At 45.6% G+C, this 24053-nt stretch overlaps 2 protein-coding genes across 2 annotated transcripts in view; one reads left to right on the top strand and one right to left on the bottom strand.

The window, feature by feature from the left end:
* Window positions 1-670, bottom strand: part of NR2E1 (nuclear receptor subfamily 2 group E member 1) — a 19191-nt gene extending 18521 nt beyond the window's left edge. The window contains 1 exon segment of the mRNA XM_019472023.1: window positions 601-670. Coding sequence (XP_019327568.1) covers window positions 601-670 — 70 coding nt within the window.
* A 1342-nt stretch (window positions 671-2012) lies between these two features.
* Window positions 2013-24053, top strand: part of OSTM1 (osteopetrosis associated transmembrane protein 1) — a 60896-nt gene continuing 38855 nt past the window's right edge. Inside the window, exon 1 of the mRNA XM_009279138.1 lies at window positions 2013-2075. Within this exon, the coding sequence (XP_009277413.1) occupies window positions 2013-2075 (63 nt within the window). The remainder of the gene's footprint in view (window positions 2076-24053) is intronic.

The following is a 24053-nucleotide window of genomic DNA, read 5'->3' as shown; positions in this document are numbered from 1 at the left end:
GGCGGGGCGGGCGGGCACCCACCGCCCCCGGGGGGCTTGAAGAGGGCCCCGCCTGCCCCGCAGGGGTGCTCTGACCCCTGGGCATCGCCGGCCTCGCCGCGGCTCAGCAGCCCTCCCCGAGTGTCCCAGCAGCGCTGCCAGGGCCGGGGTGCAGGGGGGCGGCGAGGGACCAGAGGTGGGACCCCTTCCCATCTCAGCAGCTCGGGTTTCACCGAGAGGCTACCGAGCTCTCCCACTCCTGTTGGAAACTCTCTGTGAGGTGGGAGCTGGTAGAGCAGCCCAAGGGTGGGGAGACGCGCACATCTGGGAAGGGAGGAAAGACCATCTCTCCTGCGGATGCAAGCTGAGGTGAGCAACAGCATCGGTGAGAGAGCAGGGCCAGAAGTTGCTAAGGAGTTTGTGAAGCCCTTGGATGTTCCTTGGTGATGGCTTTCTCGTCCCTGCCACTGGAGCGAGGTGTTAACGTACCACAACTAACTTCTCCCTTGCTGGTTGTGATCCAGCCCGGCCCCAAACATGCTGTCATGCAGTTCTTCTGCACTTCATCTTTCATCCTTCTGTCCCAAGACATGTGTGAATCCTCTTGTGCCTGTACCATACCTGTGTCGCAGGGCTGTGCGACTCTGGACAGCACTGGGATCCCGGTGACTTTTTGCTCTTTGTTCCCCATGGGACCAGTGCCTCCATGGCACAGAGGGAAGCCTTCAACCCGGACAAGCCTGGTCCTGCCTAACACTGAGGGACACTGTCCAGAGGGCTGGGAAGTTGCTCAGGGAGATCCCAGAAAGCAAAGAAGATGGTGGATCAGGGAATGCAGACAGATTTTCACTCCCAGTCTGCTTCCAGGGAGGCAGGGAAAGGTTTGCCTCTTTGAGCAACGACCAAAGCAGCTAGGAAGGAGATGGCCATGCTACATTAGCAGGGCCTGGGGCCAAAACAAAGACGGAGGATTAACCTGGCCCTGGGCATCCCCGGCGCTAGTGAGGCAGATCTCTGGTCCTACAGCAGCTATAATTCTTTGCCCTGTAAACTCAAAGTCACCTGAAAAACTTTGCCAAGGCTGGTCAAACTTCATCTACAGGTTCCAGCCACACCTGAGACAGGCTGCTCTGAATGTGAGCAGGGCTTTCCCTTCCATGTACAGCATCAGGCTCTGCCAGGAGAGAGAAAAAGAAGAAGAGCTCAAACTATCCACCCCTTAACCCAAAATTCCACTAACATAACCCAGGCACTGAAAGCTGGCTCTGCACGTGGGCTGGGGCTGTGGGTCGCTGAGGAGGGAGCAAACCAGCACCCCTTCCCTGTCCCCCAGGCTGTGCCTGGTGTTGCTTTGCAATCCTGCGCCAGCTGAGGTTTGTTGTTTTCATGATGGACAGAGATATCTGAGCCCTGAAAGCAAAGGCAGGGTGCATCCTCCAAGAGTACAGGGAAGAGCTCTCTCCCCACTCCAGCATTTCACTGCAGCTTCTGTCAAAGTTGTTTCCATGGTCATTTGGTGGAAAAATAGTCCAGCTCCAACAAGGCAGGAAATTATAGTTAGCATTTAGTATTTATCATTATTACCATTTAGCATTTACCATTATATTTAGCATTTTGTTTATTAGGCAGTCCTACATATACAGAAGATGCTAATATAGTAATGAAATTTGTTGTCTCCTCGTAATGCCTTGGAAGTACAAATATAGTTATCAATCCTGCTACAGAAGCTGGCATGTGTTCCCTTTTCACTGTATCTCCTTCAGGACTCTGGACTATGACTACAATTACAGGGTGACATTTCCTAGCGTTGTGCCACGGTCTCTTGCCAGGTATCTTTTCTTCTGTTGGAGTCTTAGCAGCCAGACAAATCCAACATGAGACCCATCTTCAAGTACACCACTCCTTCTGCCTTTGCCTTGCTCGTCTTCTCTGCTCTTTGGATGGGGAGACAAAAGATCTTCAGTGAACAAAAAAAAAAGGAAAAAGAAAAAAGTGAAGTCAGGCGAGGGAAAAATTTAAGCTGCCAGACGCATATGGATGTAGCAGCAGAATATATGGTTGTGCTGTTTTCATCCGTTGCTCTCAATGGGAAGCAGGTAGGTAAGATCGGGCAAATCTAACATGTCCATTTTCTTGGAAAGGAGATAAAGAAGGAAAGGATAGAGCTATTTTCTCCTGGCAGGAGGAGCTGCTGTTGCTTTGGGGTGCACGAGAAGCTATCTCCACTCCCCTCCTTTGGTGCATGTGCCGGGGAAGAGCCAGGGGCATCCTTCAGCGCCCCAGGCAGCCCTGTGCAGGGAGGAGAGCATGGCGGCACCCTCACAGCCTAAATACCCACCGGGTTTAGTTCTTCTGGGTTGCTAAATCCCTGCTGAAGCCTTCCCTTCTTTGTAAGTCACAGTCCATGCTTTTGCAGCGCCGCCACAAACCCCTTTCTGCATTTACCTGCAGGCAGATGGACAGGCAGCAGCACTGCGAAGGCCGCTGAAAGGACCATGCTGCTCCTCGGCCGCCCTGCCATGCTCCTGGCCTGTGACATGGCTGTGCTTGACGTCCAGCTCGGGCTGCTCCCCATGCGGGTAGTGTAAATGCACCTAATGAGCTCTTTTGCAGTATTGTGTCTTCCTTGCGAAGCCCGTGCCTCATGGACACCTTCTCTGGAGGGCTATGCCCAGGGAGGTGTGGGGCGATGTGCTGGTTCCGCAGTGCACACCCAACGATGGCGACATTGGCCTTTCCCACACCCTGCCTGGGCCATCACACCCAACATGGCTGACCCCGGGGGCTGAGGACGCTGCCTGGCAACCGCCCTGGCAGCCATCTTGGCGCCACCTCATGGCTACCCTGGGGCTGGGTGCCTTCTGGAGCTGCAGGGCCGCACTGATTATTAAAAAAAACCCCAAACACCACAGCTTTGTGCTGTGGGTTTTCTCCAGGCAGTGCAAGACAATTTTTTTTTCCAAAAAGTGAAAATCCGAGACACAGAAAGATGATCCAGTGAAAAGACTGTCCTGTGAATGCTCCCTCTCCCCTGGCACAAGAAGGATTTCCTCTTGTTTATGCATTCTCTGTAAAGCGAAACCACCTTCCCACTGCAGTCGGGGATGACTTTCCCTGAGCCGGTGGCACCCTGTGTTCAATCTCCGCACACTGAGGCGTCCCAGTGAATGCAGCAGTTACCTCTGGTGGCTTTTGGGCTTGAGTTGCTCTCAGCCCATCCTCCACCTTGACTAGTCCATCCAGCAAAGACTTGGGGAAGACCTGCATTCCCCGCAGATGCAAGTGAAAAAGTGGCAAGTTTCTCCCTTGTGTGTGTGCGTGCTTGGTTAAATAGGTTAATGACTGCATGAAACAGTGACCATATATCTCTGTTTCCACACGTGCATCTGATGAGTGCACGTAGGCAAAGCTACCTTGCACAGAATAGCAGGGAAAATTATACCTAAGGACGATACTGAGAAAAGAGTATCTCCGTAAGTCATGGCACTTCTTCTCAGTACTCGTATTCAGGGGTGGAACAAGCCTGAGTTCACTTGCAGCAATGAAATGCCCCATTAATCACGTATGCCTTTGAAAAGGATATGTCAGGCTTGGCTTATACGCCTACATTGGTACCTGATCCCATCTAGACAATGCGAGACAAGCGCTTAACAAAGCGGCTCTAGTTAGTAACTTGACTTATTTGTTAGTTTGCTAGTTAGATATAAATCAAAGTGTCGTAATAAGCCAATGATGCAGCAGCAGCTGCAATCTAATTTAGAGAGAAACAGCCTCATTTTAGTTTTCTCGACATGAACACAAAAGACAGTATCAATACTGAAGCCGGTAGAGACACAGCTGTATAAAACTAGTGAAAGGTCTGAATACGAGGGCAAATATATTATTATCTCAATAAAAGAAAACTTAAAATTAGATCAGGTCTATACTTCAACAGTTTTAAATTGCCAACAAAAGAATGCTGACTACAAGGAATAAATACATCTTGGAGCTATGCTGTGACATTTAAAAATAATTTTACCAATTTGTTAAATGAATAGCACTGGTTACATCCTAAGCACTTGTGTGCACGTAGGAAAGGGTTGCCTCAGCTATGACCCTGATTGATCGCACTTTGAGCGTAATCATTTCTATGGTAGATTGGCCTCCCAAATTTTGCTGCAGTAGCCTGTTAACAAGCTGACCTTTGAGGCAGTTGCACAAAATACTGTGTAGTGGCAGCAAAGAATGCTCTTAGGAGGGGCTGTATTTCTAGCTGGCAATGTAATGGCTCAGCTCCATTGACTTCAATTTAGCTATATCTCTTGATATTGGCTGGAGACCAGATCTGTGGTATCTATTTCGGGAAATGAATTTAGAACCAACAAAAATAAATACTTCCAGATGCAGCATTGAGTCAGCATATCGCATTCAGTGCTGCTTGAAAGTATTGAGTCAGTTGGTGCAGATAGATTTTTAAGAAGAGAGGAATAGTTTTATGACTGCCGATGACATTTATAGACATGCTTGCTTTATCTCTTGCTTCATAAAATATAGGTCACAGGATATCTTTGCAGGTAGAGCAATTACTTGCAAGTCCAAGCAGAGAAGAGCATGGTATGCATCACTCTGCAACTAGCTAGATGTATTATGAGGTTGGTTGAGGTTTTCTGCCTTTTGAGGTTTCGGACATTGATGAGGCCAGGATGGTGAACTTGAGAAACCAGTGATTTGGTAATGAAATGCGTAATGAAATCCAGCACTCCTAGCTCTAAGAAAAGAGGAAAGCAGAGATCTGCCATGATCCTCTGTAAAATGATTTAACTCCTGCAGCTATTTGTACTTGTTCTACCTGAACAGAAAATGCAGTCTAATGAAAATATACCACTGAGACAGATTCTGATCCTGTGGTCCTCCGTCGTAAATAAGAAATAGGTAGTAGTTTAATGGGCTTCGACAGGATTGCTGGTGTGCACAAGATCTGCAGAATTTGGCATGAACAAAGCTGCATGCAGCCTCTCTGAACTGAAAAGTCCTGTCAGTCCTCAGCTAAGATTTCACCATTAAAATATAATGCACGTACTTGAACTTGCAGTGTATTTTGGTGGTTCACAAACCCTGGTGTCTGGAGCGCTTTCTGCAGTGTGGGGCAATCGCATGCTACCGACCCAGGGATTCCAAGCTCTAAGTCCTGTCAGATATTTTCACTCATGTCCCCATGCAATTTTGCCAGATGCAATTTTGCTGCAATTGTCACAAGAACATTGTATCACTGTAAACATTAGGGAATTACAGATGCTTGGATATGGGAGAGGATCTGTCTCTGGTGAGATGTGATCCAATAACTGTATGTCCCTTTTTGTTGCGAGGAATGGCTCTTATAAAGAAATGTAAATCAGGGGAACATGTGATGGGAATCCCAGACAGAGCTTTATCTTGTGACTTAGTTCTTTGTGCAGAGCACAAAGTATTGAAACATTTAATCTAAAACTCTGAGGATTGGCATGGATGGCAATTCAACATGGAACTGTGCATGTGGAGTAATAACAACTAGTAATGTTTCCATTAACTGCTTTTCATAATTACTCCATTCTGTGGCAGTGCTGACACTGGTAAGCCGATCACTTGGTTACAAGTAGTAGAAGTCCAATGTGCAGATTATTGCTCAACAACGCTTTTACTGCAATTACAAGTGCAGAGACCATACTGCATATTAAATCATGATGTTTAAGAAAACCCAAGAGTGATCCAAATACTGCAGTTTGGCTGCAAATACACATGGGAAGTTGTTTAAAATCTACTGTATGGTTAACTAACCAGTTCTGTACTGTCAGGAACATTTGTTTGATTATTATTGACATTTTCTATGTGTTGTCATTGCAGTCAGTGTTGGCTGATGCTGCCCAAATCCACCTAGCACTTTTGCTGGCATGAGGTCGATGTGATTCAGCACCTGACAGACAAACAGAGGAACTGGGTTCTTCTTCTGTTCATTTTTCTGTGCACATGGTAAATACACTGTAGCTGGTAGAATATTTTCTGTCATATCCAGTAGTTGGATTTTTCTGCTATTGGAAATCGTAAGCAAATTCACTACTCGAGGAGGAAGAAGAGTTTTGGTCTTGGGAACCCTGTTGATTTGATTGATGACCAGGGCCAGTCATGCTAAGGGAATAAAGGGTGGGACAGCTAAGCTTCCTAGGGATTACCATTGTCCCTGGTACCAGTGTTCTTCCCATACCAGGGAATAACACTGTTAATTTACTTCTGCATTTCCAGGAGAGTTGAATGAGTGAGGCCTCCACAGGAGAGATGACACACGGGCATCTGTCTCTCCTGGACTTCCTGGAGAAAACTGTATTTTAACATATTTGCAATTATACTGCTTGACTTTCAGCCCATCTCAGTGCCTTGCACCATTGCAAGGTGTGTCCATCCTTACTTACCTGCCCTTATGGTCTCTTAACGCTCCTCTGCAAATGGGGAAGGTCTTAGGTCTTACACCTGCCTGCTGCAACTGAGGACACCGCTGCTCTGCAACTGTTTGTTGAACTTTTTGTCCCTTGTGTGAAGGCCACCTAGAATATTTGACACCTGCTGGTGTCTTCAGTCGTGGAGCCTGATGTTTCAGTTTTAGCTCAGTGTGTTCTAGTTTTGCTGTAAACCTATTCACTTGTAATAGCCCTAACTTAATTGTAAACGACCCCTGCTTCTGGCTGGTTTCTAATTAGGTTACAGCCACTTGTACCCTTTTCCCTTTCCAAGAGCAGGTGTAAGCAGGCTTAGGGGAACTTGGTGAGTATAAAGCAGGCTGGTGAGATTTTTTATATCAGTTTGAAATTGGCCTTCATTTTTCTTGCGTCTTCCAGGAAATGCCTTGAGAAGGCCATCAAATAAACACCAGTGGGCTGGGCAATACTCAAACAATGAGGTCCTTTGAGTAATGTAGATCAAACCCATTTAAGATACAGCGAGACAAAGTAGTCTGACAGAAAAGCTGGACTGGCTGTCACTCGGCAATGAAGTTTCCAGAGTTCATTGCAAAGTTTTAGGGTTGTATAGCTGCCTTGCATCCATTTCTCATGCCCCTCCTTTTGGTCAGATGATAGCTGCAGCAGACCTACTTCAGCAAACTGGGTTTCTTCAGCTTTGTTTGGGAAGCGAAACTGCCTGAATAGTAGTAGATAATCACTGTGACTACAGCAGAACTACATGTTCTTCTGTGAATTTGGCTTCTTTGCCAAGCAAAGGCCTCTGGAGCAGGAAAGGCCACACTTGCAGTCTAGGGGATGAGATGACAGTTTCTTGTATGCAAAGGTGAAACTATGTAGGGCTGAACAACCTCTTCCAGCCTTTCCTAGGAAGAAGCAGAGCTCTGGTTTTCAGCACCATGGTACTCAAAGAAACCTGCAAGCCACCCCCTTGCCACCCGCCCAGCTGCTGTAACAGGATGGGAGGTGGAGTTACAGGTGAAATTAGGCTTTTTTTTTTTTAATTTTTCCCAAAATTTGTGCTATAAAGAGAGATTAGTCTGACAGGGTGTCCTGGTTTCGACTGGGGTAGAGTTAATTTTTTTCCTCGCAGCTGGTGTAGTGCTGTGTTCTGGATTTAGGATGAGAATAATGTTGATAACACACCGATGTTTTAGCTGTTGCCCAGCAGTGCTTACACTAAGTCAAGGACTTTTCAACTTTTCCTACTGCCCTGCCAGTGAGGAGGCTGGAGGTGCACAAGAAGCTGGGGGGGGACACAGCCAGGACAGCTGACCCAAGCTGGCCAAAGGGATTCCATACCATATGATGTCATGCTGAACAAAATACTAAGTTGACCAGGGCGGGCACGGCCGCTGCTCAGGAACTGGCTGGGCATCGGTCAGCGGGTGGTGAGCAATTGCATTGTGCATCACTTGTTTTGTATATTCTTTTATCATCATCATTATTATTTTCCCTTCCTTTTCTGTCCTATTAAGTTGTCTTTATCTCAACCTACATGTTTACCTTTTTTCTGATTCTCTCCCCCATCCCACTGCGGGGGGAGTGAGTGAGCGGCTGTGTGGTGTTTAGCTGCCTGCCGGGTTAAACCACGACACAGGGTTGGGGCCCTCCCAGTTGCTACCCTCCAATGTGAGAGCAGGGCTGTCTCCATGATGCTGGGAGAGGCTGTGTGTATATGGACTTGGATCTGCCGGAGCCCAAGCTGGGGAGAGAGTTTCCTGTGCTTTCTCCCTTTCTGGATTTGGAGTATGTGGGGAGGTGTTGTGGGGAAGGGCAGGTCCCACATGTGAGCCAGGGATATTGGACAGTACTGCGATCCGAGGGTGGGAGCAACAGCAGTGCATGTGAATAGCTGCAGTTTGCAACAGAGCGGGTTCAACCCGCAATTCATGCAAACAGTCCTTGAAGTCCGAAGGGGAGTCTGCCCTTAAGGAGCATAGCAGCATTGGTGTGGGGGCAGGAAATACCTGTGGGTTTGTTTCACCTTTTTCTGCCTGGGATATGGGCCCCAGTGCACTGTGCGTAGGAAAAGCTACACCAGCCTGTTTGCAAAGAACTGCTTGTATTGGTTTAAATGTAGATTTTGGTGGCAAGGCCACAGAGAATGAGGCCTGCTGCTCTCAGAGTTGAGCTGCCGGTGGAGTATTTGAGGCTGGGAAACCCCGGCCAGCCTAGCACAGTGCTGTGTAGCAGGCATGACAATGCCATGTAAAAGAAGTTCCCTGAAAGGCTTTCAGAAGTCAGAGCAGCTATACAACAGCCTGGGAGCTTGTTAGCTCCCTTGCTACATCTGCCTTGAGATGAACAAGAGCCCCCATCAATGCCATTTCGCCCTTCTGTACCTCAGGCCCTGCGCCCATCCCACCTGCTCAGGACAGACCCCCAGACAGACAGACAGACAAGGATGCACTTGCTCTTCCCCCCACACTTCTTTTTCTCCCCTTTTTCCTCCATGGCTTTTTGCTTTTAAAGGTTGCTGCTGACAAATCTATCTATTTGGGGCAAATTGTCAGTGAGAAACTTCCGCTCGAACTCTTTGGGACAAAACTGCCTCTTTGAAAGGGTAAATCCCGTTGCATGAAGGTCTGAACAATGGCCAAATGTGTTGCTGCTACTGCTGCCACTGCTGCTGAGGCCGGGGCTGTGACAAAGAGCGGATTAATTGGTGCCGCGGCTGACTGGTTCGAGATGGCTCCACTCAGCCCGCGCTGCGGGGAGCCCCATTGACTGGGCCCCGAGTCCCACTTTTCACAAACTCCAAACAAAAGTCAATTTCTTTTTTATAAGGCGAGGGAAGAAAAAAAAAATCAGTTCATGTTTGAGCTCGGGAAGTTGACTTGTTGGATTATAGGGCGTCATGCTCTCTCTGTCTGTCTCTCCCATGCTTTAAAGTTGCTTCTCCCCCTAAGAGAAGAGTGAGGGGGAAAAAATGGAAGCAAAAGTGAGCCATCCCCATCAGTGTGAACGTGAGAGTGGGCTCTGGGATAGAAAGCTGCCAAACAGCCTGGACTCTGTGACTGTGCTGGGGACTCAGCCGGAGCTCTTATTTAGTGGAGATAAACTTCTCCAGCCGTCTGATGCTGTTCCCAAAGGTGTTTGCAGCACATTCAATCCTGAGGTAGATCAGGGAACGGGACTGAGTTAGTGTGGTCGAAGTCAGCATATCCATACAGGACCTCATAACTGGCAAAGTCTCCTGCCCTCTTCTAAAGGGAAGGATTTCTCATGTGAAAGTGGGCAACACAACTAGATGTCTTGTGTCCTCCTTGAATAACCTTTGGCTGCCTCTGACTCTAAGCAGGTCCCACCAGGGAATGCAGAATGAGGTTCCCAAGTGGTACATCCCATGCACTCAGAAAAACTGTAATATATATAGGAGCAATCAGAGAGAGAGAGAGAGAGAGAGGAAAAAAGAAACAAAACCAGGGGATTACTCTTGTGCATACAGATGTTAATAGCCATTACCAAGTTGGCACAGTTTCTGCAGCTGAGGTTATACTGGAGCATTTTGGGAAGTTAATCCCTGTAATTGGTTTGATAATCATGTGGTATTTGAGATATCACTTAATCAATATTTAGCTATTCTTTTGGAAAATAGTGATCCCCAAATAAAAGAGAGAGGCTATTATCAGATGTAACTGCTGACCCTCTCCTCCTGGCGGTGGTATAGTATCAGATCTCCTAGTTACCTGCAATTTATTTGCATATATTTTGTCTTTGCAGGGGGACATTTCACACTGGGTTCTATTTCTCCTTTTTCTGCAGAGTAGATCCTTTGATCTGACTCTCACTAACTGCTTTGACACACAGGGGAGGGAGTAATGCATCCAACAGTTAAAGTTAAGTCCCCTGATTTTTTAAACATCATTTTCTGCAATCTATTCTTACTTTAATGGGAAACACAGTGTGTTTTATCATCCACAGCTTTGCTGCAGACTATATGGCAGGCAAACAGAGCTTGAAACTAGGGTAGAAGGGTACAGAGTGCAGCAGTTTGATTTGAAGTTCATGATAATTCTCATGTGTTGCATCTCTGTGCACTCTGCGCATGAACTTCTGATTTTTTAAGGTCCACATAAAGTGATTACGGATTTTATTCCACCCACTTTTCAAGTAGAACTATCTTTGTAAGAATGGATACAGTGAGAGCCAAACAGTAGGAACATCTGCTCACGTTATCCATGTAGCTCTCTGCAAGTAGAGCCTAACTTGAAAAGAGCCTCTGGCTTCATTGCTGAGCTATAGGATTTAACCCCTCCCCAAACCTTTGCCTGTGACCTTCGCTATGCCACTGCATTTTCTTTTACCCTGTACGACGTTTGTTGGCTTTTGGCTAACCTGACACTGGAAAGACTCTGCTATCTTCCCAGCCTGATCCTCTTTCTGTCTTTATTGTATATCTATATATAGTTCAGAATTAATCCATCTCTGATTTTATCAGTAAACAGAGAGAGCCATGAAACAACAAATCTGTAGAAAGGTGAAATTATTGGTTTTATTATTCTCCCTTTTCTTCCTCCTTACAAGAATCCATCAAGGAAACTATGAAGATATGAAAGGTGAAATCTCTCGTATTATACGTTAAGTCCGGCATAGAGGTCTATAGGAAGCAGAGAGATCCTGTGCTGGGATTTTCCTTACTGTTGGGTTTGCCCTTAAAGTCTTCATGGTATCCTAAGAGGAGCTTCATTAGTGTGCAGAAGACAATACAAAGAATTATCCTTTTCATTGTGCCTCTATTCTTACGCTTCTGGCTGTCAGCTACCAAGCTCTCCTAAAACTAAAGATGGCAATTTTCAGCAGAGCAGCTGAGTTGTGGGGAACTCCAAGGGAAGGAATGGTCTGATATGTCAAAGGTGTTGGAAAAATCAAAGGGAAAGAGGCTGGAGAAGAGGTGGTTAGAATTGCCTAGAAGGACATCATTAGTGATTTTAGAGAGAGCAATTCCTGCAGAGTGAAGTGGCTGAAAACCAGACTGCTGAGTGTCAGAGAGGTGAGTTCAAGAGAATGGGAGTAAACTAGTCATTTGAAAGGATAAGAGGTAAAGGAGATGAGAAAGGCATAATGGTATGTAGAGGAGGGTTGTTTTTGCAGGGACTTCAGAGGCTTATTTGAAAACAGACGAAGAGGGTGATCCATAGAAAGAGTATGCTGGTGAGTCTGGAGAAGGAAAGGACTCATCAAAGAATGAGTAGGGATGGGAGGAGGCTGAAGGGACCCTAGCAGGGAGTGGGTGAAGAAATGGGTTTTTTCCAAGGATAAATGCAAAGATGCAGAGGGTGAACACAAGGCTCCAGAGGCATTCACCAGACCATGCGCCTAGATGAAATAAGGCAGTGTAAAGGCTGGCAGAGTTAGTAGTTAGTGGGTGTGGAAGGGCAACAAGGAAAGCTGAGAGGAGAGTTATGGGTAACTATCACCAGATTGATGGGATAAAGGGAGAACAAAGCAAGACAAAGAAATCAGAGCAGCCAAAAGGTAACTGGAGAGTGCACAAGGTGTAAAAGGCAGAAACAGCTATGCAGTGAGGTTAGTGACTCTCTGTTGAGCTGGCAGCTGAAACCCGAAGCTCTTAAAATAGGACTCGAGCTGCAAAATTCAACAAGAGAGACCCAATCAGCAACAGTGAGGAGAAGAAGGAATGGTTACCCAGAACACACTATAAGGCAGCAGATGAGAAAACAGGGGAGAAAGGGATGGGCACCACAGCTGGCAGACATAACGGAGTTCACAGTGAGGCAAAGAGAACTAGGGAGACAGCAGTGCTATTATGTACTAGGGATTTTGACATATTAATCTAGTTTCAGGTGTGGCCGTAAGGATTTCCAAAGCCCATAGTCATGCCTCAGTTGGTGTAGTTGGGAAATATAAAGGAGACTCTTCAAATAAAAGAACAACAGCCAGGGAAGAATCTATGGATTCTCTTGTTTTCTTTTTCATCCATATAAAACTCTTGAAATCCTCAGAACTTCTCAGATATCAGGATTTGCATCTTGAGCAGATGGACCTGCCTCCTGAGCCTGTCGTTGTTCCTCCCTACCTAGAGAGTCTAGTGTTCAGCAATGGGCTCTCCTGCTAGGGCTGAGCAAAGTGCTTTCCTTTCACTCCTGGTTTTCTCTTCAGTGCCCAAGATCAACATACAGGTGCCTATATCAACCTGGAGGCACTTAAAATACCTGATTTTGGAGATAAAGCCTTTGCTTTCCCTACATCTTTGCTATTGGGCAATGCTGAGCAGCTCAGTCACCCTTCCTGTGCCTAAGACTACTTTGTAAGTCTAGTCCAGCTCATCCACAAAGCTCTGGCAATGCAAAGGGGCCTGTAGAGAAATAAGAATATGAGTTGTGCTTTTTTAATCACAAGAACTGTATGGATGGCTCTTGGCTTCCAAGAGAAGCGGGCCTGTTGCATCGAAACTTCACTAAGGTAATCCTTGCGTTGAGCACTATGTTTGCTGGCACAAGTTAGGCAACAGGATAGAGTTGATTTTTCATGTCTACCAGACATGCGGATGCTATAGTACCTACCAGGATGCCAGCTGCACTGGGTTGCACTGTGCTCACCCCAGTCAGGGCCATCTGCTCAGCCCCATTGGGTAAACATGTAACATCAGTGTGGGGACAGCTGAGTGTGAAGACAAGACTACTGCAGAGCATCCAGGTGATCAGAGGTGATCAAGCCTCCTGCTTCTTAGAGCCCAGGCTGCCTCTGCCAGAGTGCCCGGCAGGGAAAGGGACACTATCTTCTTTTTGTTACTGTAAATTAAGCACATTTGGTATGGAAAACACCACGAGGCAACAAATGTGCAGCCTTGCTCTGCTTTGTATAAGGCCACATTTGAGAGTTGAGCACACTCTAAAGCTGTGAAGGACAAGGACTGACATCTCTGTTTCTGATAAGTCCATGGGCTTCTCCTCCACGTAGAAGTTCAGAGGATGGAGAAAGCCCACATGAGCCTCCTGGGCTGGGAAGCCAGCTCATCGCACCCCTCAGGGCTGAGAAGGTAGCAAGGTGGAGTTTCTAGTCCAGGCGATAATACTGGAGTTGGAGCATTTGCAGTTCCTGAGGCCCAACTCTAGTCCTGCCAAGGCAGTTGGATTCAATGAGCTATGTGTCCAGGACTTTGCTACCAGTTTGACCACAAAAAGATTTTTTTTGTGTTGTGAGAAGACAAGGTAAATGCATTTCAGGAGCCCTGGTTTACACTCTCTGCCTGTAACTTCTTTTTATGGTTATTTGTATGAAATTGTTGTTGTTTCTGGATGACAACTGAGCATAATTTAATTTAACTGCACACCACTAGGTTCTGCAAGGCTATCTGGCAAAAATAATCTATTTCCTCCAGAAAAGGATAGGCTGAGCTGCAAGGAGGCATCAGCCTCTAGCTGCTGCCTCTTTCACAGACTGTGAAATATGACTTTAATGTCAGAGTCAGAAAGTTAAGTCCAGTTCCGGGTACACACAACCCTGTGAGCTGTGTCAAGAAGAGGGATAATGAATGTCTCAGTTGCTGTGAAATATTTCCACAGATCATTTATTTAGTTTGAAATAACAAGATTTAAAGTGTCATGTTCATTACTGAGGCAGAAGTCTTACGCTTTATTCTACTGAGTGTTAACCAGGTTTTCCCAATTAATTAGTCATTGGATTACTTAAGATGCAAAGGCAGTTAAAACGGTATTACAAGGTATCTACACTATTTTCATCAGAGCCCTCTCTTGTATTGTATAAACAAACAGAGGAGATTAATTTGACTTGACTTTAGAAATCTGAATTGCAGAATTGGTTATCTCCATCTCCCTTTATGCTGAGAAAATGCATTTTTATGATGCATTCCTCAGATCTATTTTAGATTTTGAATTTTGGATGAGATTAATTGCATCGTAAATGTACCAATTTAGCAGACATCCTAAAAGTAGTTGTCTACTTCCTGCCCGGTGAATCCCAGCCAGGTCTTTAGGGACCTTACTGTTTGAGAAGGCAAAAAGAGCAAAAGATAGAAGAATGGAAATATCATTATATCCATCTCACAAATGGGGAACAGAAGTGCAGAGGGATTGAAGGTGGGATTGATCTGACCACAAAACAGACATTTGCTAGTACTAACTGTAGTTAGTACTAAGAGTACTAACTGCAAATGTTCAAGTTTGGTATGTGGACTCTTCATAGTCAATTGGGAGAAAACTCTTCTGGGGCACAGTTCATCCTTCCTGTACCAGACATTCAAAATAGGCACTTCTGGGTTAGTAGTTGTATGACGTCTTTCCTTCCACTGACTCTCAAGGCATCCAGTCTCACAAGGCTCAGATGCAGATATCTTCCCATGGATATTAAAAGTCAGGTGAGATGAATCCCCCTGGCTCCTTGTCACATGGGAGGTTTGTGTTGGTGCCTGAGAATGAATCCAGTTTTCCTGAGAACCTTAACAGTGATGCCCTTCTCCAAAGACCTCTTGCTTTAGTACAAATACTCCTTCTGAGGCAGAGCCTCAGAGCTAGTACAAATACTCCTTCTGAGGCAGAGCCTGACGCCGGGGATCCTGAAAGCTTTCATCAAGCTATAAAGGGCAATACCTGACCACTGATGTGGGATCACTTGTCTCCCAAAATGTCTGTCCTCTGAGTGGTCAGGTAAAACATTGCCTGGTTGTGGTGTTCAGCTGGAGCAGGGTAGAGCCCTGGGCCTCCATCCATCTGCCAGCCGTCTGGTGGCAGTGACTTCCAGAGGGAGGGAAGGTGTACTTCTTCTTTTCTGTATCTTGATCCCATACATGTCATTTGATTGTCTTTCCTCAGTAATCAAACTCACATGATGCCAAACCTCCTTTGGGACCTTGCAGGCAGAAAGGTAGAAGATGTGTTCAACCGAAGATACTTTTTGTAAGGTCCCACAGTTCAAATTTGCTCAGAGTTATGTATCCACCACCAGGCTGTTCCTAGGACATACGAGGGACACTTGGGAGGATGATTGGGGTACCTTACACCACTTGGTTGGAGAATAGAGCAAAGAAGCAGTAGACGCCATCTTACACACCAATTATTCCATTAGAAAATGTGTACATGGTGGCAGAATCAAACAATCAAAAAAAGAATTTGGCTGTTCAAAAACTCAGACTTTTGGTTTGTCATGTTGCATTTTGCATGTCTACAGCTTTCATGCCTGATAGTTCAAGGCTTTTTTTTTTTAAACTAGAGAAAACTAGGAATAATTAATTTCATGTCTCTTCCATAAGCCAAAGAAGCGCTCTCAATCTTTACTTTCAGGAAGCAATTAACTTCAGGTTTATTAGTCAAGTTGTGCTATGAAGTTTCAATCTCTCATTGTACACTGTGAATTTTAATTACAATTTATTAAAATAATTTAATTGACTTCAGTCAATGGGCGTGAATGAGGGCAGAATTTCCCTGAGAAAGCTGTAGACAGAAGAAAAGGCCACCCATCCTAAATGCCTTCTGCCTGCCCTTTTCTGGGTTGCATCAGACTGTTTGAAAGAGGGCTGCATTTATCATCTTTGATGCCTCCAGCTCAATGGTCAATTCATATTAGATTCCACAAAAGGCAGTGAACCAAATTCATCTCTGATACAATTCCATTGACTTCAATGGTCTTACCAGAGGGATTAATCTGGCCTAATATTATAGTATTAGAATGCGTGTGTGTGTGTACTATTAGCCCAGACTCTTTGCTGGAGATCATGCCGTGTAAAAGCTGATAGCTGCTGCAGTTGCAATTTGCTCAAGAAATCCAATTCCTTTTGTTGACCCACTGAAGTTCACATTCCCAAAAAAAAAATTTTGTTGACCCACTGAAGTTCACATTCCCCCAAAAAAAAAGGAGAGACCAAAACCCCCTCCAAATCCCTAACCAATTTGAAACCGCAGCTGAATTTAGATGCATATTTGCTAATTTGGTTTATTATGCATGCAAATATTGGTATAAAAGGTGTTTCAATTATTTTCTAAGGCAGGGACCTATGCATTCTCCGCAGTCACAAAGAGTTTAAATGGAGTTATTTTTCCCTGCCTATAATCGTTCTCCCTTTTAAGTACCCAGGCAGAAAAAGTAAGTTTACTGCTTCTAGCACAATGGCTCTCTTCACTTTTAGGTTTGGGAGACCTGGGTGACCTACGAAAGTTAATTAGAAGGTTAACAAAGACTAAGGCAGAGTAGAATACAGCGCCTCTCCTCCAGCCAAAGATGTCATCCATTAATTAGGGAAATCGTTAAGGTGGCCTTTATTGAATCCATAGAAAATCGGCAGTTGGCGGTCGACAGTTTTGATCAGATTTTCCTCTCCCCAATAATACTACCCTTAATCGTAGGAGACGCAGAGGGTTTGGGGTGGGATGGGAGGGGTGAGGGGGAAAGTGTGTGTGCACGTAGGGGGAGTATGTGTTTCAGCGACATTACAGTTAAACAGCCGCCAATTGTGACGGCTTTGATTCTCAGGCTTACATGGCATACTTTTTCCATGATGTAATCTTTATTGAACCTGGAAGCTTGGGGGTGGGGGGCAGGGGGCAAGTGAAACTCGCTGCTGCTGCTGCCGCTGCTGCCTCTCAGCCGCAGGAAGCCCTGGGAGTTAATATTGCAGTCATCATAGGCAGAGCTTGCTGCTTTTGCATGGTAATACGCTATCTGACTCCCCTTCCCTCCTAACCGAAGACTGTCTGCTTCTAGCAACGAGAGCAAACAGCCATCTGCACAACAGACCCTTCATTTCTCCATGAATACATTCACTTTAAAGTTGAAGGGCCTTTTTGAAGAACTTAGATTTTTTTTTTTTATACGCTTTTTTCCCACTACAGTACCGAAGTGGTGTTGCTATGGAGAATTTCAAGTGAAACGTTAGACAGTCCTGGTATTTTAACATGTATATTTTTTAACCTACTGGGAGAATTGGCTGGGTGGAGGTCTTTGCCCATTTAGTTTTCACATTTTTCCCTACATGTTGAATAAGCTACATCTAGGACAGTGATTATAGCAAGTCCAGCCTGTTTGGTGTTGTAACCAAGTGACCTAGCAGCAAAGTAGGGTTTTTCTTTGAACATGGGAAGCCATCACCTTCCAGGGAAGGAAGGCAAAGACAAGGGCTACTGCAATCGAGGATGTTCATGTTAAAACAATGCTGTCCCAGCTCTGATGTCCTGGAACGTATCAGCTGGAGCCATTGGTGTAAGGGTTTCAAAAAATGTGGAATCAAGAGCTGTTTGGATATCTAGAGGACTGTATCCTATGCACCACATAGTACAAAATGTGTTAGAAAGATTAAAAAAATAAAACAATTGGATTAATATTACTTTAATTGACCGGTCTTCTTCGGGATAAATTATACATGGTTTCAGGCCATTAAAGACCAACAAGCAACTAAAAAAATCTTATGCTTATCCTTGCTCCTATGTTCTGGTAAAAAGCTTCTTCACGTTAGCATGAATTTCTTTACCAAAAAGGATTCAAATGTGAAATACCAAGAAAAAATGGCTACATTTTAGAAATAAGTTTTAATATGCACAGGGCACACATCTGCCTTATTGCCTGTATCCTTCTGTATACTGCAGTAGTTAGTACTTTGTTTTATATATAGCCTATAATTCAAGCTCTCCCATAAAGTATTTCAAGCTTTACTTAGTATTTTTAACATGCAAAATATGTCATATTGAAAACAAGTATCAGCACAGAAACTGTAGCAAAGAAATGCCAAGCTGCTTCCTATATGCTCCATGCGACCCTTGGCTTTTCTGCGTCCTTCTTCTTGTGTCAAAAGGGAGATGGAGCAAGGTATACTCCATGAGTAAGGCTTTCTCCGTGCTTTGAAGAGCTCCCAGAGAACTGCGATTTGACCTGGAGAGGCGTTGTGTTCCCACAGCTCTGTTTTGGACCTTTTTCTCTTTTAGGCTAAGAGACAAACTAACTCACCCATTGTGTAGCCACTGAGGTCCCCAGATAAAGTGCTATAAGAGGGCCACACACTATTATTCTTTTATTATGGAGCAGCAGTGGCTGTTCAAGAGTTACTGTGGATTTTTATATGTTTTCCTACTGCCTTTTGTCTTCTAGTAGCAGTCCTGTGGCTTTGAGAGCTTTGGTCTCCGACTAGAGGAGGGTTCCTAAATTTAAGGTGGCATCTTTGGGAGGCTTTGGAAATCATTCCGGGTAGGGGAACACAGGGTCCGTGTTGCTTAGACATAGTTTTGTATCACTGTAGCTTCCGTATTAAAATGCACGTGAGGGTGGAGAGCTGGTGTCAGCGTTAACTTCAGCACTCCTGCAATGAATTTCCTGGCAATATTGAACAGCATTCGTACAAAGCCGCTGGTAAGCAGTGCATTACTAATGGAGATGTTGTCGAGAGTATGGACAGGACGAAATCTCAAGGGTGGGAGAAGACTCTTGTAACTATAGCTATAAGAAGCATACGAAGGATGAGAAGGTAACTTACAGATGTTTTTTTCTCAGCTGATGCTCCTGGAGTTGCAGCCCAAATTTGTATCCTTGGTATGGAACTTTGATGGATTTTTCATGTGATTTTTTTTTTCCCCTTGGTGGTTGTGACTGGGAGCAAAGCAAACACAAATAATTGCAAACACAATTTTACAGTGATTTCACAGTTAATGCAGCTTTGAGAAGGCTGGTAAAAGGTGCACACCAGTATTACATTTTATCTATGTGCCATACAGCAGCACTTAAGGCGACTGAGAAGGGGGGAAGTGGGTTTGGGTTCTTTTTAATCCACTTAATTTAACTTTCCTAAAATGGCACAGGAAGGAGTCAGAACAGGAGATTCCTGGAGATTTCCAGGAGGCAAAAGAAGTCCAGTCAAAACTGTAGGAAGTTCTCTGGATGTCCAGGAGCCTGGTTTTGGCTGCTTGTACAGTTTCTCCCCCTGCCATCTTCTCTAAAAGCATCATGGGAGGGATTTCTGGGGAAGTCTGGGTAGCTAGAAGGTAGATAATTCCGCCTAGCTTTAGGCATCTGCTCCTGTTTTAGTGTCGTGAGTGTCTTTTTCTATTCAAGAGGTGCAGAGGAACACTTGTAAAGCTTGTTCTTTTGACCCATTTCAGACTCCCATGTCACGACGAGATGAACTGTGCCCTCAATATGCCTACTCCCCTCCTTGGAGTATAAAGGGGATCTGGACAACAGCTTCATCTGAATTAGGCTCAACCTTGAAATTGAGTGCTAAACCAGAAGCATTTTCTAGTGAAGGGACTCCAGCGTATAACACCTTGTGGGAGGAATGGAGGATCACTGGAGAGATATGAGGTGGAAAAGGAGCTGGCTAGAAAAGAGGAGACAGTTGGCTATGCTGAAAGGGGAGCTGTCAGATCAAGGAAAATCACTCCTGGAGTTTCTCGAGAAGGTGCCCAATTTATATTTTTAATAAATATCTGTGTGCAAAACATAGCAGCATCAGCTATACATATGTCCCGGTTTCAACTGTGATAGAGTTGATTTCCTTCCTAGTACCTGGTGTAGTGCTGTGTTTTGGATTTAGGATGAGAATAATGTGATAACACACCAATGTTTTAGTTGTTGCTAAGTAGTGCTTACACTAGTCAAGGACTTCTCAGCCTCTCCTACTGCCCTGCCAGCGAGGAGGCTGGAGGTGCACAAGAAGCTGGGAGGGGGCACGGCCAGGACAGCTGACCCAAACTGGCCAAAGGGACATTCCATACCATGTGACGTCATGCTCAGTACATAAACTGGGGGAAAGCTGGCCAGGGGGGCCGCTGCTCAGGGACTGTCTGGGCATCGGTCAGCGGGTGGTGAGCAATTGCATTGTGCATCACTTGTTTTGTATATTCTTTTATCATCATCATTATTATTTTCCTTTCCTTTTCTGTCCTATTAAATTGTCTTTATCTCAACCGACAAGTTTTACCTTTTTTCTGATTCTTTCCCCCATCCCACTGCGGGGGGAGTGAGCAAACGGCTGTATGGTGTTTAGCTGCCTGTCGGGTTAAACCACAACAACAGAGAAGGACAGGAATATCCAACAGGAAGAGCTGATGGCCTTTACAAATAGAAAGGAGATGATTTATAGTCATGTAAAATGCCCTTATGGATGAATCAGAAGGATTTCTGCTTGAAGCTAGAAGTTCATTACAGAGAAAGGCAAAAGGGAAAAAAAAAGACCTCCTTCTATTACTGACCACACTCTGACCATGAGACACTAAAGTTATAGGGTTGCCAAGTAGGCAAATGCAATTCTAGTTTATATCAAACGAGCTGTTTCCAGTAGAGAAAGAAAAAGAGGAATGCTGTGCTCTGCCATGCACTGAGACTTCCTGTGGAATTCTGTGAACAAAACCTGCAGAAATGGAAGATATCACAAATGACTAAAATAAGGTCTAAAGACCCGAGAAAAGAGCATGAGACTTTGCAGAAGGGATTAAAGCAACATCTGAAGGCTTTGCTGAAAGGCTTGGGAGATGACCTGAGACTGGAGGTAAAATTTTTTGGGGGCAGCAGAGGCTGGAACAAGTTCAAAATAGATGAATAAGGAACCAGTAACCAGATGGCTGAGGACCAGCAGCTTTTCCGGGGACAGGGGAGGCCAAGGAATCTTTGGCAAGCTTGGAGGTTACTAACTGAGCAGGACGGCAGTGAGGATTTAAAAAGCTAAAAATACCAACAGCACAAGGAAATCAGAAAGTTGCAAAAGTCAGAAACCTGATGTGGAATTAAGGCTGTCAGAGGACTTCTATTGCCTAGTCTTACCTACCACTGTCACAACTGCAGAAACCAGAAGGGAAGAAGCCAGACAAACTGTCCCAATATATAAGAAACTGCATACAAAATGCAGTCAATGATCTGTGGAGGTAAGCCTGGAACCTTTATGTCAGCATTTAATGTATAGCCCAAATCAGTGGCAGAGAAAATGGACCGCAACAGTGTTTCCCAGGAACCAAACAGGTCTGAAGCCTTATCTCTGGCAAAAAAAAAAGACTGTTGTCCACTGCATTTCCGAACTGGGGCACACGGTCCGAAGCCAGAAACGAGCCCCGTGGGTTGCGGCTCAGCAGGGATTTCAGAGAAGAGAAGGGGAGAATCTACCTAAGCTGGGGGGGAACCTGAGGAACCTTCCCTCCTGGCACCCCTCCAGCACGGGCTGCCAAGATGCCTTGGCAATGAACCAGTTTAGAGAGACTCAGCTGGACTTGGCCTGGCCTGCAAAGATCAGCAAAAGCAGGCCAGAGCTGTTCTGAGAGGTGCTGGAATTTGCCGCAGGGACTGGGTGCAGCTGTATGCCGAAAGGGGACATAGCTGCAGGAAAGAGACAGGACCCCAACATTGCAGACACAGTGAGTATGGGTGAGAGTCTGATATGTGGGATGGGAATCTTCCTGATGGCACTTCTGAGTGATTAGAAGAAATTATACAATCGGTTTATGTGACAAGGAAAATGGTTGCTAAGGGAAGCAGCTCATTTAGTGGGGGCAGGTAGGGAAATACTACAATTAGGATAGCCTAGAGTGTCGCCAAAATGGAGTAACTGGTGGTACCCAGCGAAAGCCCTTGCTCAGCCTTGAAGGGGAAAAGGTGCAGCTTATGACTTGAAAGTCCAAGTGTGGAAGTACAAGGGTCAGAGCTGCTGACCTAGCCATCTTAGGCGGGTGGATTGGCTGCGGCCAAATGTGTGAGGGGTTACCAGCTCTGGGGAACAGTGGGCACCAGCTGAGCATACAGGTCATTGCGTGGGCGTGGGCTGAAGTGAGGAGAGACCATGGTGGGGACCGTGCAGCATGCTCTGCAGCTTGTGAAAGGCCAAACCGAACGGTGAGGTCTTGTTCTGGTGGGAGTGGATTGATGCCCTTGCACATGTTGCATGGTTGAAGTAGATGAGCTGAAAGCATCTGATCTGTAGGCCATGAGTGACCTTGCTTATAGGAGAAGGTGTCATAACACAGTCTGTACTCTGCTAGCAAAAGAAAAAGGGGGACTATCCAAGATGTGCCTTGAGATCTGGGAAATCTTGGCAGTGAATGCTCCTGTGCATCAGGGGCAGTGTCTACATAAGCAGGTTGCTTTGGAGCAGCGGTGCAGCTTTGAAGCTAATCCCGTGATGACCCCCACTTGCTGCAGGTTGGCGCAGTGACAGAGCAGCTGTAGTGTGTATGAGCTCGTCTCCTGTCGGAGAACACTGCATGGGAAGCTCAGACGCCCGCCAAACGTGCTCCAAGCATCCCATCCACTTGCGTGGTGGGGTTTTTAGTCCAGAGAAGCTGACTAAATGTTATATGAAAGAAACCTCTCAGGCTGCATGCAGTGTAGATTTGGAGGCCAATAATTGTTTCAGCCCTCTGTTGAGCCAAAGTGCTTGCTAACACGGTCACAGCCAGAGGATATGGTAACCGTGCAGCTGTGAGTCATGGGCAGCAAACAGAGAAGGGGTGAGCGCTGGGTCAGGACGTCTTTTAATGGCTTTAGTTAATGAAAAAAAATATGAAGCTGTGCCTCTGATAAGGGTTCAAGGATGGTTCCTCTGAATCCTGAAGTCACTGGTTTTACTTCATAATGAAGACTCAAGGCTCATCTTTAGAGGCACTGACCCATTAAACTGCCCCACACTGTCTGGGAAGAAGGCATTGTACAGACCACTGAAGACCTAAAGGTGCCTTCAGCAGTAACTTGGATGTCATCCACAGGTCTGGTTAAGGGAGACGATAGTGCGTGCCTCAGTACAGAGTAGAACATGCTGAAAGAAATAATGCCGTAGTAGGTACAACCGCTGTTGTGAGTGGATAACACCTTGGTTGTTGCAATGTTTCACTCTGGTTTCCATACTCGGTTTTAAGAAGAATTGGCAAGTGGCAGTGGAAGCAAAGAGCAAGGGTGAAGGGCAGGAGACAGCATTTCTACTGCATCAGTAGGCAGCACTTGAAAGTGCCGGCTTCTGGCTGACACTGAGTGATCTTGGAAGCGGTCACTGCAAAATAGGTCCCTCTCAGCCTGTCTGCTGTGCCGAGATGGCTCTGGGCACACTCGGGGACTGCTGGTAAGAAAGACTGCATTTACAACCAGCCTGGGATCAGATCAAGGCTGCCACTGAAATTGAGCTTCCTGAAATGAGAGTTGTTCTGAAAAGAGGTACCTTCTCATGGACACACAACCTGATGAGAGAGAGTTTTCTCTAACAAAAAGAAAAATATGGCTGTGCACAGGGCTGGGCAATTTCCCAGGCAGTCACAGATGTGCAGAGTTTTGTGGGGCTCTGAATTTACTACGAAGGGCTTATTTGTGGATTTACCAGTATTGCAGAGACATGACATAAACTGGGTGAGAGAGAGACACCAACTGCAGTGGCATGTGAGACTTAACCACTTTTAGAATTAGAGTTGCTTTTGTCTTGGTAGATCCAATGTAAAAACCCTTTCATGTAGGCCCAGATGCTAGTCCCTGTAGACTGGAGGCTGCTCTGAAACAAGAACACAAGGGATTTGTGAAGTTGAAGATTTAGTATTGTGCTGGTTTTGGCTGGGGTAGAGTTAATTTTCTTCATAGTAGCTCGTGTGCGGCTGTGTTTTGGATTTGTGCTGGAAACGCTGTTGATAACACAGGGATGTTTTCGTTACTGTTGAGCAGCGCTTACACAGAGTCAAG

Source organism: Aptenodytes forsteri, unplaced genomic scaffold (genome assembly GCF_000699145.1).
Source record: "Aptenodytes forsteri isolate BGI_AS27 unplaced genomic scaffold, ASM69914v1 Scaffold339, whole genome shotgun sequence".
NCBI classification, from domain to species: Eukaryota; Metazoa; Chordata; class Aves; order Sphenisciformes; family Spheniscidae; genus Aptenodytes; species Aptenodytes forsteri.
This window is presented reverse-complemented; position numbering and strand designations above follow the sequence as displayed.